At 38.5% G+C, this 16,203-nt stretch overlaps 1 protein-coding gene across 6 annotated transcripts in view; it reads right to left on the reverse strand.

Annotated features, from left to right (window-relative positions):
- The window catches only part of LOC137331497 (inactive N-acetylated-alpha-linked acidic dipeptidase-like protein 2), a 715,700-nt gene that overhangs the window by 218,150 nt on the left and 481,347 nt on the right, over positions 1–16,203 (reverse strand). For all 6 annotated transcript variants that reach the window (XM_067995331.1, XM_067995330.1, XM_067995327.1 and 3 more), the window contains one exon: positions 10,022–10,162. In XM_067995331.1, the coding sequence (XP_067851432.1) occupies positions 10,022–10,162 (141 nt within the window). The remainder of the gene's footprint in view (positions 1–10,021; positions 10,163–16,203) is intronic.

Consider the following 16,203-nt stretch of genomic DNA (forward strand, 5'->3'; position numbering starts at 1 on the left):
TTTGTCTGGAGACTTGTAGTTCTGTCCCAATCTGCTGATTTAATTAAGAAGATCCCATGTATTACAGAAATGACTGCTGAGAGCCAATACTAACTCTAACACATATTGCTACTGTTTGACCATGGGCTTTTCAAAGAATTTAAGGCTCTGGCCACACTGTAAAATAAGGTACCATAGTTTTCTGATTTCTACCTTTTAAATGATTGTTATTTACAAATTTTAGTTTGGCAACTGACTCACTCTTCCTTACCCATTTTAACTCTTTACCATTCCTATTGAGCAGAACAGGCAAGTGACTGGCTGGCATGCCCTGACAATGCTGTTTGTTTCAGCCTCTTAAAGTGCAGAAGCAGCCCCTTCACTTTCCTTCCTTTGTGAAAGCAGTTAATACCTTTTAAACATCAAGAACAAGATCAGAAACTTGATGTGCAAGGAATCACTGGTTTCAACTTATGACCTACCACCCCATGGCATAGTATGTCATGACACCAGTGAACTGGGTCACTCACTTTTAAAGGTATTTGTTCAGTGATATAATTTTGACAAACTGCTATACTAGATAATATGGAGACTGAAAGAATAGTCCACTAGTCATGTAGGAAGAGGAGGTTTTCTGAAAATTCTAAAGTCTAGTACAAAATCCTATTGAATTTTAAATATCAAAGGGAACAATTGAGTTACATTTCTCAGATTCTGTACTTAGATATTGAATGTGCTATGCAGCTTTAAATTGAGGACTTCTACAATGGTATTCCCTTTGGCAGTGCTTTAACTATGAGGAATTCAAGTGTGGAAAAATGGTTAAATTCCAACCATAAGCAAACATTTTTTTTTCAGTAAACTAAACAAATGTGTTAATCACACTATTATCTGATGAAATTTCCTGAGCACATTAAATTTCACTGAGGATGGACAAAAGCTGTATGCAAAAATGAGCATGGGAGTAAAATTGTAAAATTCATGAGCTTAAATTCATTTATCAACAATGACATAAATAATCAGAACCAGAATTTAAAAATTAATTGCCTTTATTTAATGATGTTGTTATTAATGCTACAGGTTTATATTGTAATATCTGCCTGTGAATGCAAAATTATGTGTTTTTAAAGCTTACTCATTGAGTTTACATTTATTTTGCCAGTCACAGTTTTGCACATTATTTTCACAGATAATTTAATTTTTCCAACAGTAATTCAAAGGAGACAAATAACATTCATTTACAAAGGAATTTTTAAAAAATCACTATTGATGCTATTTGACTTTCTTCTAATTCTGGTGCTTGGTTTTCAGGTATCATTGCAGCATGCAGGCTGATTGCAGGCCATAGCACGTAGCTTCCCAATAGCAGTGAGAAGTTAATGCACACAGTATTACACATTCAGATGAAAATAAACTACCTTCCAGTTTTTCTTTCAATAGACCATCAGTGTGCACAATATCATATCAGTGTTCAATAGGTGGGATGACTTGTAAAATTGTTGCATAAGACTTGCACACCATCCCATGGGTTTAGTGCAGCCTCTTCATCTTGGAACGTTATCCTACCGCTGAATCAGGTCAATATTTTTTAAAACTAGTAGCTGGAATTTTTTTTTAGAATACAGAGATTATCTCGTGGAACTGGGATACATAGCAATATTTCATCTCAGAATATCACTGAATATTAAACAGTGAACAAAATTTAAAAATATAATATACTTCTATTAAGCTCACAAATGTGACATTTACAGCATTATGCTTGTATAATGATTATAAAAATAGTGCCTTTCATCTTCAGAACAATGAATGTTCCTTTCAGTCTATGCGTATTCAATATATAATTTCTTTTCCTTTCCCCCATTCTTTAATTAATTCCACAATCTCTGTGAAACAAACAGGTGGCATTGGGGATTGCCACCTGTTTGTTTCACAGATCAATACATAAGGCTGTGAAACAGAATCATTGTGGGGGTCTGAGAGGCATTGTCCACTGAGTGCGGAACAAAACGAGATACACAGTGGTGTTCAGCAATTCAGTCTTGGGTATGAGATGATTTGTGACCCAATTTGGAGCAATGATTTGCATGGAGGCTAGCCAGCAGACGGAAGCTAAGAGAAAGAGGCAAACAGAGAAGTAAGATTGGGTTTTCAGGACGATGAAAACTGAGAAAGTCACAAGGAACTAGGGCAATTAAGAAGGAAGAGAAGGGAGAGAATAAATATGGAGGAAGACGAGCTGTGATGGAGAAGCGACAGGTGTCGGCAGCTTGTCCAGAATATTTAGATAAGGCCCAAGGCTGGCCCAAAATTGAGCCTCGGGCCTCATCTGAATTGCATCCCCTTTCCATCAATTCCAATTGTCTTCATTGTTGTTACATTTTTCTATATTATCTGCTTCCCTGGCCAATCTGTTCCCCATGTTCACAACGATTTATAGTTAAAACTGCGTATCATCCCTCTGCTAAGCTTGAGTCAGTGTCCCTTGCTTCCAGACTTTGTGGCCATCTTAAATATATTATCAGGGTTCATTATATCTTTCCCTTAATGATCTTGAAGACTTGAATATCTCCCTTGAGCCTTTTCTTCTCCAGAGTAAATAATCTCATGCTCTTCAACCTCTCTGCATAGTTCAGATGCACTAAGCTAGTTTTCAATTTGGCTGTTTTTTTCAGCACAGTCTTGATCTCCTTGCTATAGTAAAGAAATCAGAATTAAACACAGTATTCCAGGTATGACATCCCAGTTTCTTGTACAGACTCATTATCACCTCCTGGGATTTGTGTTCTACCCCACTGGCTATAAATTTCCAAGATCCGGTCAGCTTTCTTTATTGCTGCTGCAAATTGCACTGTAGATTCAGTGTGCTATGCACCAAATCTCTTTCCTGCGGTGTATACTGTTGCCTACAGCCATTTAGTTTATATTTCCCACTGTTGATTTCCCTTCCTCCGTCCTTTTTACTCTTAAAATATTGTGCCAGAAAAAAAAATAAACTAAAAAGGTTTCTGTGCTTGGTAAACTATGTTCAAGTAGCTTACTACAAAGTATCTCTGTACTCTGAATAACAGTGAAATTAAGCCAATTTGGCATTTGAAAATTTAGCACTAAAAATTTTAAAAGTCTGCTCTCCTAAATCAACAGTGCCTTATGTTTTACTTAGAAGTAAATTCACCTGAAAATACCAGGATTTTGTGCACTATAATTAATAATAAATCCTTAACAGTGAGAACATGGTTTAAAAATCTACTGACCTTCAGAAGTTAGAAGGATTAAAAGATGTGTCCTAGCTCTACATTTAAGAATACAAATAAACCTTGATTAAGGTACTCTGCAGTATTTAGTATTCTAGCTGCAATGCATTAGATGCAATTTCACTATAGGGAAATGCAATGCTTCACCATCAAAGAGGATTCCCACTTATCATCTTTGACAACAGAGAGACAAGTTCTGGGTAAAAACTAGGAGTGCTGAATGCAGCTCAACAGCTAAGGACGCCGGTAGTAAAATTAAACTGGTCAACCATATCAATCGTTCTGTAATGAGGAAAAACAATTTCACTGCAACATCAGCATTGGCTCCCAGATGTTAACAAAGGGAGATGAATGAGATTTATCAATCAATACTGAAAATGAGGATTTAATACAAAGGATTAGGAGAGTTTGTGTAGCAGAATTCTGATTGCAATGAAAAAGAACTGTTTACAGCTACACTTTGATCAAGCTCTGAACAATAAAAAAAATCTGCACAGTACGCCAAACATGGCATCTTTGGTGACTGTCAACTTATCCTAACAAAACAAATGCAGTAACGCAAGATTTGCTTTTGGTGGGATTGACTAGGCTAAGTCAGACTACAAGGGAGGTCTTTAATTATTCCACATGGCAGCAGCATCTGTCAAACAGTTGAGCGTAATTCAATATCTAGTACAACAATGGAAATACAGATTTATAAACAATTAATGGTGTCTCTAGTGCTTTAGTCTGTGTGAAGTAAACAGAATGTGCAAGGAAACAAAAAGCATGACATATATATCAGTCCCTGGTTTGGGAAAACAGCAACAAGTCCAGGTTTGGATCCAGGTCTACCATCTGTACACACTGAACTACATTGCTTCATTAGTGATTCATCTTGTACAATCTTTAAAGGGACAGTTTTGCAGTCACACAATAAAGGAATTTGGGGTTCATTAATCTTAATTTGATCACAGAGTATGATGCATATTAAAACTTGGTCAAGGACAACCAGATTTGAGTGAGAATACCCTAATAACATGTTCCAATGAAACAGGTGTCAAACAATCTTCTGCTTCAACATGTTTGTGGAAATAGAATGCACTTTGCAGTTTGAAGCAATTATAGAGAAAATAGATGGTACATTTTAAGGATCTGCCTGATATAATGAGCCGGACATTGCTTGTAAAATAACAGTGAGCCTAACAGCGCTCACCGTTATTAATGGGCAAATCGAAGAGCAAGTTCCTGCGACTGTACATGCCGGAACTGTACATGCAGTTAAACGCAGAAATCCAGAACTTGATCTTCCTGATTCCCTGCTGATCTGACAGCTGCGCATTAAAGGGACATCGCAGGCACAAATCAATGGACCAGCATGAACCTGCCCGACTGGAAACTAACTAATCTTGCCAGAGAAAAGGTACGCTGAGTTATATCAGGTCTAAACTAACTTTTAACGGCGTGATAAGTATTAATGACTGTCAAACAAACTCTTGGGCACTGAAAATTAACTTTTAAAAATGTAGAGTCTCATTACTCCTGATTTTAATAGTTTTTGGACATTTAAAAAAAATGTAATTAAAAAATTTTAAATTTTATTTTTTTTAACTTGTTCTTTCTGTCTCTTTTATCTCAGTCTTTTAATCTTACCTTCTCTTTATTTCTCTTTCTCTATCTGATTTTACAGTACATTTACTAATCTTATCTGACACTTCCTGGTTCTTTGTGCGGTTTGTGAATGAGATTCACTTCCTGGTTCTCGCAGCATGGTTTGATTCAAGCTGAATGGTGGAGGGGACAGAGAAATCCTTACCCCACTCACATAGCCCGGGAAAGAATGCTGCAGTTTTTTGAACACGCATTCGAAATAAGTTGCTGCCAAAAAGACCACGGTATCTTAGTGGGTGAGTTGAAATCTAAGAAGCACCACTCAGAGCAATTTCTGGGCTAAAATTTATCCAAAGGGCAGACCCATCAAATAACATACAGGTGACAACATAGGACACAAACAAGTAACAGTTTGGAAGTGTCTAAAAAATTGTGAACAAAAAATAGGATAAACAAAGCACACCACATTCTTCTGATGGTCCATTAAGTAAATGCGCTCTGTGGTGTGGCAATGATCCCTACAGATCAGGAAGGCCCAGTATCAATCACTGGTCTGTGCTTAGTTACATCAACAATAAAACATCAATTAGCTAGGGTGGTGATGGGGCACAACAACTGGTCTCTAAGTCTCTGGGTTAGGAAGTCGGGGAAAAAAATTCAGGCAAGATTTTTAAAAAATTCGTTCATGTGATGTGGACAACGCTGGCAAGGCCAGCATTTATTGCCCATCTCTAATTGCCCTTGAGAAAGTGGTGGTAAGCCGCCTTCTTGAACCGCTGCAGTCCATGAGGTGAAGGTTCTCCCACAGTGTTGTTAGGTAGGGAGTTCCAGCATTTTGACCCAGCGATGATGAAGGAACGGCGATATATTTCCAAGTCGGGATGGTGTGTGACTTGGAGGGGAATGTGCAGGCGGTGTTGTTCCAATGTGCCTGCTGCTCTTGACCTTCTAGGTGGTAGAGGTCGCGGGTTTGGAAGATGCTGTCGAAGAAGCCTTGGCAAGTTGCTGCAGTGCATCCTGTGGATGGTACACACTGCAGCCACAGTGCGCCAGCAGTGGAGGGAGTGAATGTTTAAGATGATGGGTGGGGTGCCAATCAAGCGGGCTGCTTTGTCCTGGATGGTGTCGAGCTTCTTGAGTGTTGTTGGAGCTGCACTCAACCAGGCAAGTGGAGAGCATTCCACTGTGCCTTGTAGATGGTGGAAAGGCTTTGGGGAGTCTGGAGATGAATCACTCGCCGCAGAATACCCAGCCTCTGATCTGCTCTTGTATTTACGTGGCTGGTCCAGTTAAGTTTCTGGTCTATGGTGACCCCCAGGATGTTGATGGTGGGGGATTCGACAATGGTAATTCTGACTCCTAATCACTATCTAGTAACCCTGCTAGAAACTGTGCCTGAGCGGATGTTATGTGAAAACATGTCTGGGCTTAGTTGTGATGTCCCATAGTTGAATAGCCTCTAATGGTTACCATCTAGGTTCCCACATAAAGAATGGCCATTTTGACCAAGTGCCAGAGAGCTAAGAGTCTCTGTGAAAATGAACCCCAGCACAAGTTATTGGGTTCAAAACACAAGTGGGAGAGGAGGGGAAAAAAGAGGGAAAGAGGACATTTATGTAAGATTAAAGGGATACAGCACTTAATGATGGCATGATATCATAGCAGCTCTGACAAATTTTCAAAGCAAAAGTATAAATTGGTTCTGTGGTTGTTGCCATGGCTGTGACTGTAAGAGCCACTTTAATCCTTTAGCTTAGCTCTCCTGTTCATCGGTGGCAGCACGGTTGCTAAGGGAATATTTGTGTAGTGCGTGGGTGTGAAGAGAACACAGCTGTTAAGAGTTTAAGCAGTAAGCATGCTGTGTTGTGCCTTCATAAGGAGTGAAAATAGACCTGTAAAATTCATGCCTCGTGGGTGTTATCTCATAGGCTCAATAATGCTGCCCGTGGCATAAAATATAATCTCTCAAACAGGGGCACAAAATTGGATTGAAAAGTAATAATAGGTTCTGTCTGCACTGAATTCAGTAAGATATCAGGCCTGCTGAATGACTGTCTTCAATTACTCAATGTATGTGACATATACAGCATATATATCATTATTTGTTCCTAATTTTATCCATTTTGATTAAAGCATTTTTTTTTAAAGTACTTCAGTTGTCAATGTTGTTCACCGTCTTTCACACTCTGTACAAAATATTTTTCTACAAGTTAGGTCTCTTTCCAATTACTTTTTTATTTATCTTTTTCCCTAAAGTCCTCTTTTACCAAGTTTCCTGATGGGCAACCAGTTTCAAGACTTCCACCTGTACCTCTCTGAACTACTTGATTTGAGGTAAACAAGTGATTTCCCCCCGCCCCACCTCACTCTCAGAAGCATCACCCATCCAGTCATCCCCGCTCCAGACTGAGATCTGGAACCCATTTTCTAATACTCAGAAGTGCAACTTACCAGCACATTAATCAAAAATAAAACTGAAGCAGTCTACCAGCTGCTTCATCCCAGAATCTGAGTACCAACAGCACTAACTGAAAGACTTAACAACAGTCATTACTTTTTCCTGAATAAAATATTCCTAACACTGTTTCTTTCTTTTTCCAAGATATGAGCAGTTACACTCAGTGGTTCTTACCTGGCTTTAAACAACCTCATCTTTCAAAACCTCTCACTTAAAGAGGACAGCTTTGCTGATATCTCATAGCTCTATATTTTATGGGAATCCTTAAGAAGATACTTAATGGCAATATCTACTACATTTTAATTAAAAAGAAAAAAAAAAGTTCAATTTTCCCCTTTATTCTGAATCTGCTTTCCCTGGAGCTTAATTCCAGTTTATTTGTTTCCTAAAATTGTCATCAAAACAACACACAGAGAGGGTGAGTGACAAATGGTTTTCATTCTGTCCCCTCTCCAATACTATCCAGCTCCTGTGTGATGTATGATCAGTTTTGATCACACCACACTGCCTCTGAGCAACTTTTGGTCTCCTCACTAGATATGGGATTTGAGCCTCACCAATTGACACAAACACTGACTTAGCTGGCAGGTAGGGCACTCCAGAGGTCGAACATTTATTTTCAGGAGCAGGATTATCAAGTGAGGTGTATTAGTGGGTAATAGTTACTTTTCTTGATCCTAAAGTTGTTGTTCACAAAACAGGACTATCATTGCTGGTCTGTCAGGGTCAGTACCTGTTATGAATTCAGGTCAGTCATAGGCACCTTCTCAGGTTTAGTGGAGTAAGTCGCTCCCATAAGGGGTTTGCACATCTTACTTTAATGGTAGTTGACTCACACTGCCCTGTATCTATTTGCACGATAGTGGGACCCAGGGCTGTAACAGTGGAGCCCTATTGTGACCTGAACCTGATAGCCACGTCTGTTGCATGTCCATTTCTTCACTCTCTCCAAAAGCAGACTGATGAACACTAGGTGAGGCACGGCTTGGTTTGAATTGTTAAGTTGTTTTAGTCCACAGAACATACAGAGCAATAATTATGACCAGATTTATTTAGTTCAGTCGATACAACTTACCTCCATGCAATAATGTGACAATGACGTACACACCTTGCTACCCACTTCCATGGGTTGCCTTGCTCAACTTAAACAAAATACCTCCTCTGGATTCTGCCTTTCTGCCTCAGCTCCAGCTTCTTTTGTAAAAGCTAGACAGTTTTTTAATGTATCTGACATTCTGTTTTATTTCCTGACTGTTCACAGTAAAAAAATCATAAACCTTCCAACAGGGGTGAAAGGTGTTTATTAATTATGGACAGAAGTCATCAAATTGCTTATTATTTACAGTCTCTGAGGAAACAACATTAACACTATCTCATTAACTTCTTAACTATCTACCACACCCCCCGCCTTTTTCTTTTTACTTATAGTAATACACTATGCTTTTAAATCATTAAAAGTAAGTCTTCTGCAAATCTTCTTTGTGGAAAAATGGTCATAAATTCCTGAAACTTGACAATACCATTTTATATACATGTATAACATTAGAACAACAGGATGACTAGCAGGGATGAAAGAAAAAATATAAAAGAAAGAAGAAGGGAAAATAGTTTGGGGCATTTTTCACTGTGATACAATGACAACGCAGAACCACATGATCTATTGATTTAGAAAACGTTAATGAACTAATGCCAATCAAACTTATTTAGCATGAGCCAGGCCACTACAATCAACAAACTGTGCAGAATGGTAGTGATGACAAATACATAATCAACAAAAACAATATCAAATATTATCCTACTTCTGTGGAATAGCTGATAACACATATACACACAAAACGTGGATTAAGATTACACTTCTGTACTTATTTTCTTAATTACATTTTTGACATGAAAATTTCAGTTTTCCTTCTTCTGAACTCTAACTTGCCTTGCTGCATTGAAAGATAGTATCAGTAATTCAGATACAAATTAACTGACAAAGCACTGACTTGTTGAATTGCTAATGTCAAAAGCAATATCCAGCGAACAGGCAGCATCACTGTGAGCAAGAGTATCAAGGATATTAGAATGCACTTTCAACAAGTAATGCCCCTTTAACTAAGACTATTCATTCTTAAATTAATAAAAATACAAACACATCTATGTCCCTGTAACTCACCAAATATTTAATCACAAAATATAAATCTGTATTTTTTCTTTAAATTGAAATACAGTGCTTTCAGTATTGCAACATTGGTCAGGTGTTCCGCTAGTCTCTGGACCACAGTTTTTATTTCCTTTATCAGTACCATGGCACACAGACATGACTTTCCAAATGTCAAACCCAAACTATGTTCTTTTGACTTCCAAATGGGGAAGAAATTAGTTCTTCCTTCGCTTCTTTTTCTTCTCACTGCATTTGCATTCAATGGTAATTATGCAGATCTGCTCAAATAAACTAATAATTGATGTTAATTCTATCCGCTACAATTTGAAACAAAAGCTCATTACCTCGGATCTGCAGCAAGAAGCTGCTGCGTTATGTAAATCAAAGCAGGAAATCTATGCCAGTTGATTACTAATGTACGTATGAGAACAGTACTGCAAGACTCACTGCTTTTCCCATCTAAAATGGGCATAAATCATGTCACAAGTTTTGTCAAAGACCCGCTGCATAGAAGGATTTGCTCATTTACTTATAAACAAACATGCATCAATAAAAATTCATTAGTTGCATAAAAAGGTGTGTAACTGCGTTTGTTACCTGTGCTTGAATTAGTGAGAGGAAAACATCCATTTCCATTTGCCTCCTCAACTGATGAAAGAAGTGCTTTAGCCAGAGATGCAGCAATTGGTTGAACCAGCAAAGACGTAAGATTTGTTCGATGTTCTCTGAAGCTTCCATCTTTGAAAATCACAAAACACAAATTAAGGCAACATGGGGGCGATTTTGGTCTCTTTACCACCCTATTTTTCAGTGAGAATGGGGCGTTAGTGAGACCTAAATTTTATTTTAAAAACTTAAATCTTCTAGCTCGAGGCCCGCCCGCTGCTGTTTCCAAGCCAGCCTCAACTTAGGCAGCCAGTGCTCCAGCCAGTAACAGGCACGAGCCTCATTACAACACACAAATTGGGGTCCTATGATGTCTTTAAGACCTCAGTGCCATTTTGGTATAATATAGTATGATACCCACACAGTGATGGACCCGCCCACTGCACTGTCAGAATGGCCTTAACGGGATCGCTGGAAGCAGCGTTGTAAAGGTTGAAAAATAGCTTTCTCCGGTTTTCTTAGAAGCAGGATGATGATAATTGCTCTCTCTGCACCTCAAAATTTTAATTTTGATGTTTGCTGCTCCGTTCCGCATGATCAAACTGGCCCTCCCCTTAAACCCATTGCTGTTATCTCTGCTCCACGGATGGGCCAAAGGATTTCCCAAACCCCCAAAATGGTGAGCTTGCTATCAGCACTCAGATCATGCTGGCAGCTTGCCACTTCAATGCAAATGAGGCCCAACCATCAAACTGGTTCAGGCCTCTCACTGGTGACATTGGGCAGGCTAATTTGAATTTATTTGAAAATGAAGGATGAATGAGCCAGCGCAATGTTTTCAGCTTTAAACCCTGGGGTCAAATCCCGCCTCCGCTGTTGAGAGAATGTTGCCTTGCTATTACATACAAACATACAAATTAAGAGCAGGAGCAGGCCATTCGGCCCTTTGAGCCTGCTCTGCCATTTGATAAGATCATGGCTGATCTGATTGTGACCTCAACCCTACTTTCCCGTCTACCTACTATAACCTTTGACTCCCTTCTTAATCAGAAATCTATCTAACTCAGCCTTAAAAATATTCAATGACCCTACCTCCACTGCTGTCTGGGGAAGGGAGCTTCACAGACTCACGACCCTCAGAGAGAAAAAATTTCTCCTCATCTCCATCTTAAATGAAAGACCCCTTATTCTTAAACTGTGTCCCCTAATTCTAGTCTCTCCCACAAGGGGAAACATCCTCTTAGCATCTACCCCTTCAAGTCCCCTCAGGATCTTATATATTTCAACAAGATCACCTCTCATTCTTCTAAACTCCAATGTATACAGGCCCAACTTGTCCAACCTTTCCTCATAAGAAAAAACCCTCATCCCAGGCATCAGTCGAGTGAACCTTCTCTGAACCGTCGCTAAAGCAATTATGTCCTTTCTTAAATAAGGAGACCAAAACTACACACAGTAATCTGTTGGTAATAAGCATCCTCGAAAATAAATTTGGAAAGGCTCAACCTTTTCTTAGTAGGTTTGAGTTTATAACCCACACTAGTAGTTTCAATCAAAGAGTCACAAGGTTAGGGAATGTGTAAATGGGAAATTCATGCTGGGGGTGTGTGTGTGTGTTGGGGGATGGGGTGGGGTGTGTGCTTTTTGGGTTTGAGGCACATAATTGGAGTTTTGAGAGCCTTTTTGCGGGCTTGTTCTGTTGCTGACGTCAGGTGGCAAAAGTGGAAGAATATTCCAGTTATTAATGTTAACTGCTCTTGAAAACATTCACCCAAAAATAAATAATTCTGGACCTACTCTGTAACCGTTTACACTTTTATAGTCCTCCTTTACCTACATAACAACAATGATTGCACTTCAAAACTGAATTGATGTGAAGTGCTTAGAGACATTTTGACATGATAAAGTGCTATATAAATGTATTATTTATTCGCATTTAATTTAATTTTGCAACGCTTTCAATATTTTATTTGATGTCTTCTTCAAAATCTTCGAAGTGTATGTCAACCATTTTTCTCTCTTTTTTCCTTTTTAATTTTCCTCTGTCTTTTTCAGTTTCTTATTTTAAAAAAAATTCCCTTATATCACATCATTTATTTTTTTTAGCTTTTATAGTCGGTTATTTCTGCATTCATAGTCTCTGAGGGGAAGTGCAGCCTTCTGAGGCACTGATGGCAGAAAAGCCTAAGTAAGTCCTTCTTGGTTTGTAGACCCTAGTAAGTGGATATGTGCATGTAGGGAAAAGACACCTTCTCAGAAGCCTCTCTCAGAGCCTCTAATCTAGCATCTTCCATGTCCTCATCCTCCTCCTCTTCATAATATAAGGAAAGAGGTAGTCCCATTAGAAAACCCATGTTCCCAAAGCATAGCAGACCAGGCAGCAAAAATCCTGACCTCCATTTTTCAGTGTGAATGGTGTGGGGTGATAGACAGGTGAGAATTGCCCCCATTAACTTTAACAGTACCAGCTGGAGGAGACAATTACCTGAACAGGGTACCACATATGAAAAAGTGATCCACTATTCAATATTGATATCCTTGTCATTGTTGAGCACAAATATTTGATCTAAAATATAAATAAAACAATCTTGCATGGGGGAGGCAGGGTTAACCGGGTATGGCAGTCTTTTATTTCAAGAACGCAAGTTCAAATCTACCCCAAAACTGATAGAATGAAAGTCACCCTGTCAGCTGGCTGTAAAGATCTTATGTGAAATAAGTCTGGCATTCCTTTCCAGATCCTAGTTGGCATGGGACTACAGCACAAAGCTGACACAAATTTACAGTATCAATCACTCATAGGATAGCTGTTGTGGTAAATAGAAAAATGTCACACTGCTGCAGCAGATGGTGCTGTGGTAAGGTTAGGGCTGAGGCAGAGCAGAGGGAACTTCACTCTGCATCCATATACCTGAGCAAGGGGTGCTCGATTATGACAATAGGCGAGCACAATTTAACTTTGGCAGGGGCATAAAACCGTAGCAGATCGGTCGCCCGTTATACACCCCACCTGATTTCCCTTTCCATTGAAGTCATTTGAAAAGAAAATCAGCAGGTGTGTAATGGGCCACTGATCTGCCAGCACCTGTTTTGAGCTCCTGTCCAAATTGAATTTTGCTCCCTAAGTGCCTGAAATGGAAAAGCACTGACATCCTTCAAATTGTTGCGTAAAAGCTGCACAAAAAGAAGTTAGAGAAAATGAACTTGCATGATGCACTGCAAATGCTTTGGTCATTCCTCTGCTTTTTTTTCAAAAAAATTAATTAAAGAAATAAGCTTTCAGACAAAATCAGATATTTAACAAATGCACCAAACAATACTTTGAGGGATTTGAACATTATGCAATAAAGTAAAAGTTTCAGCTAGAAGTAGAATTTTAATTTTTCTTTTCAAATATTCTATCAAGTCAATCACCATTGTCTCTTTGTAGCATAACAAATAAAAAATGTCTTGCAAATATTTTTTGTTCATTAATCCATCACCATATGTAAGAGTCTCCAAATTAAGTTGCTGAGAATTCCACGCAGGCAGAGTTTCTGTTTGCCTAATACGGAGTACAATCTCTCTCATCCCACTAATACAAGTCCAAAGAGCTTAGGCACAGGTAGAAAAAAGCCCAGAATTAGCAACTTCCAGGTGTACATAGAAACATTTCTGGAGTTTCAACTGTACAAAATCACTAGTAAGCTTCCTGCTGCTTATCCAACTAAAACCACAATAAACGTTAGGGCATTGCATTCCAGGATTATCTGGAGTAATGTAGTAGTGATTCCAGCCCCAGTGACACATCCACCCTTTCAGCCAGGCTGGTTAATCATCAACTTGACTTCAGACACTCAGGTTACCTCTCCTTCACCATCCCCATCTCCCCCCATCCCCACCACAAAGCAGGATAGTCACTAAGTGGTTATTAGACAATTGAGAATCCGACAGACAGCAGGTACCAGGAACTCCTTATGAATAGTATAGTGAACAGGATAACCCACCATAAAACCTGTGTTGCATGGCTAACCTTCTCCTCACTAGAGCTTGGACACCCATTATATCCCACAAAATGGTGGTTCCACCAGTTGGTAGGTGCCGACCCGTGTGTGTTCTCATACCCAGCCTTTTAACAGCTGTTGTGCATGCCGCAGTGTTTCCTTATCAGCTGTACAATGGACACCTACCTTCAACAAGGTGAAAAGACCAATGCATGACACCTTGTGATGTGACAGCCACGTTGATGCCCGAATCCAATGTCATGTACCAGGCATACTTGTCCCCAATTGCTTAATCAAGATCCTCAGGTTTGTGCAAAAAAGTGTGCCCAACATGAGGCTGAATCCCCCTCCAGGGTGATGATTGGCAGATTGGTTTAGGCTGGAGGCCACACTTCTTTTAACTGTTCCTTCCTTTTGCCTCAAATCCACCTCACAGCACGATTCTAGATCTTATATGTAGGCATAAAAAAAAGCTTTCTGTTGCTTTCTTAGGATTTCTGAGCCAATAAGGAGAATTGGTTGGACATGTATCATATACAGCACTTGCTTAACCTGCATTGCTGTCGCTGAAGAAAATGGAGTATTGACCAAAATGATTCTTTCTTCTTATTAGCATAATCCTAAAGCACTGTTCAAGCTAAATTTGGCATTCACCAGAACTTTCAAATACTAATAAAAATTAACAGTTGGTACAGGTGCATCGTGTCTTAATATCTACAAGATTACATTTTGAACTGTGCAAAGTCATAACACAACACATGGGGACACTTACCATCATAACCCACTGGCCAGCCCATTATCTAAGGTGAAGAGTAGACTGCACAAGTTCCTAAGGAAAGTCCGCTAACAACACTTCTGAAAGAACTGCAGCATTCTTTTTTACAGATGAAATTGCACTGTTGGTGGACTGACTTGGGACTATGGCAAATAGGTGAGAATAATGAAAAAATATTCTTGATGTTACGGTAAAAAGCGTTGGTGTTGCTAAATGTGATGCAAACACATTCTTATAGAGATGCTAATGTAAAAGAATTTTGCCTTCTCACCAAGATGCTAGAGGTGATAAATAAAATTAGAAAACAAGATAAAACTTCTACATACTGAATAAGGAACTCCGCCCACGATGAATTAAAATGGCTTATTTTCTGACAAAACACTATTTATTCTTGGTACTTAAAAATGACATCTTTTTTTGCTGTGGAAACAATGACAATTTATAGGAGACTCAAAGTTGACAAGATCCTACTGAAGCACAGGACATTTTTTTTTAAACACACAATAAATTATTGCACATACACATATGGAATCAAAAACATTATTTTGGAACTAATTTCAAAAAAGATGCAATATAGAAAACGCATACAGACAATTTAGGTGACAAATAGTCAAATAGTAATAGATTGTCATTCTTGCATAGTGAGTATTTCTCAGTATTTCTTAAATCAATGACACTGTGACACATTAAAAACATTAAGTCCTGTTAAATGGTTTTATGATTAACTGACACTAACTGCAATCATCATGCCTATCTGCTGTTTGTCAGTAGAATTCACAATGGTTCTTCCAAATATAACGAGCCTACTGTTCCTTGATGAAAATCTTGTAAACAACAGATACTGGCAACGTCTCTACTAAATGCAGAAATATATATTTTAATCAATTTGTAAAAATTACATATAGCTTTTCTAGGTGGGCTTTTGGTAATACATTTTAATAATTTGAATGTAATAATTTTGAAGTAAAAACAGTGTAGGCAAAATAAAATTGTAAAGATAAAAAAGATGCTCCATTAATATCCTGTATATATAACTTGAAGGAGTAACAAATCATACTTCATAAATGCAGTACTCTAACTGTCAGTACAACTGATAACTGCAATACACCTGGCAAGGGAGGTGACATTTATAAAAGGTCTCAAATCATTCAAGAAAATACTTAGTGAATCTTTTATCTGAGGGTTGGGATTTGTCTGGGATAGTATAATTCTTATTTTGAATTTTTCAGCGGGTTCTTTGTAATCCAAGACTGAATAACCTCATTAAGACTTTAAAATGATATTATATACAGCAATTCAGTATCCTCCAATAAAACTTCAACTTCGATGGTCTACGTGGAACAGTCTGCCTCAAACTGATTGTTAATCGATACATTGTCATATAAGGATTGTTACGGGAACATCTCTAATTTACA

The sequence above is a fragment of the Heptranchias perlo genome, chromosome 13 (genome assembly GCF_035084215.1).
Source record: "Heptranchias perlo isolate sHepPer1 chromosome 13, sHepPer1.hap1, whole genome shotgun sequence".
NCBI lineage: Eukaryota > Metazoa > Chordata > Chondrichthyes > Hexanchiformes > Hexanchidae > Heptranchias > Heptranchias perlo.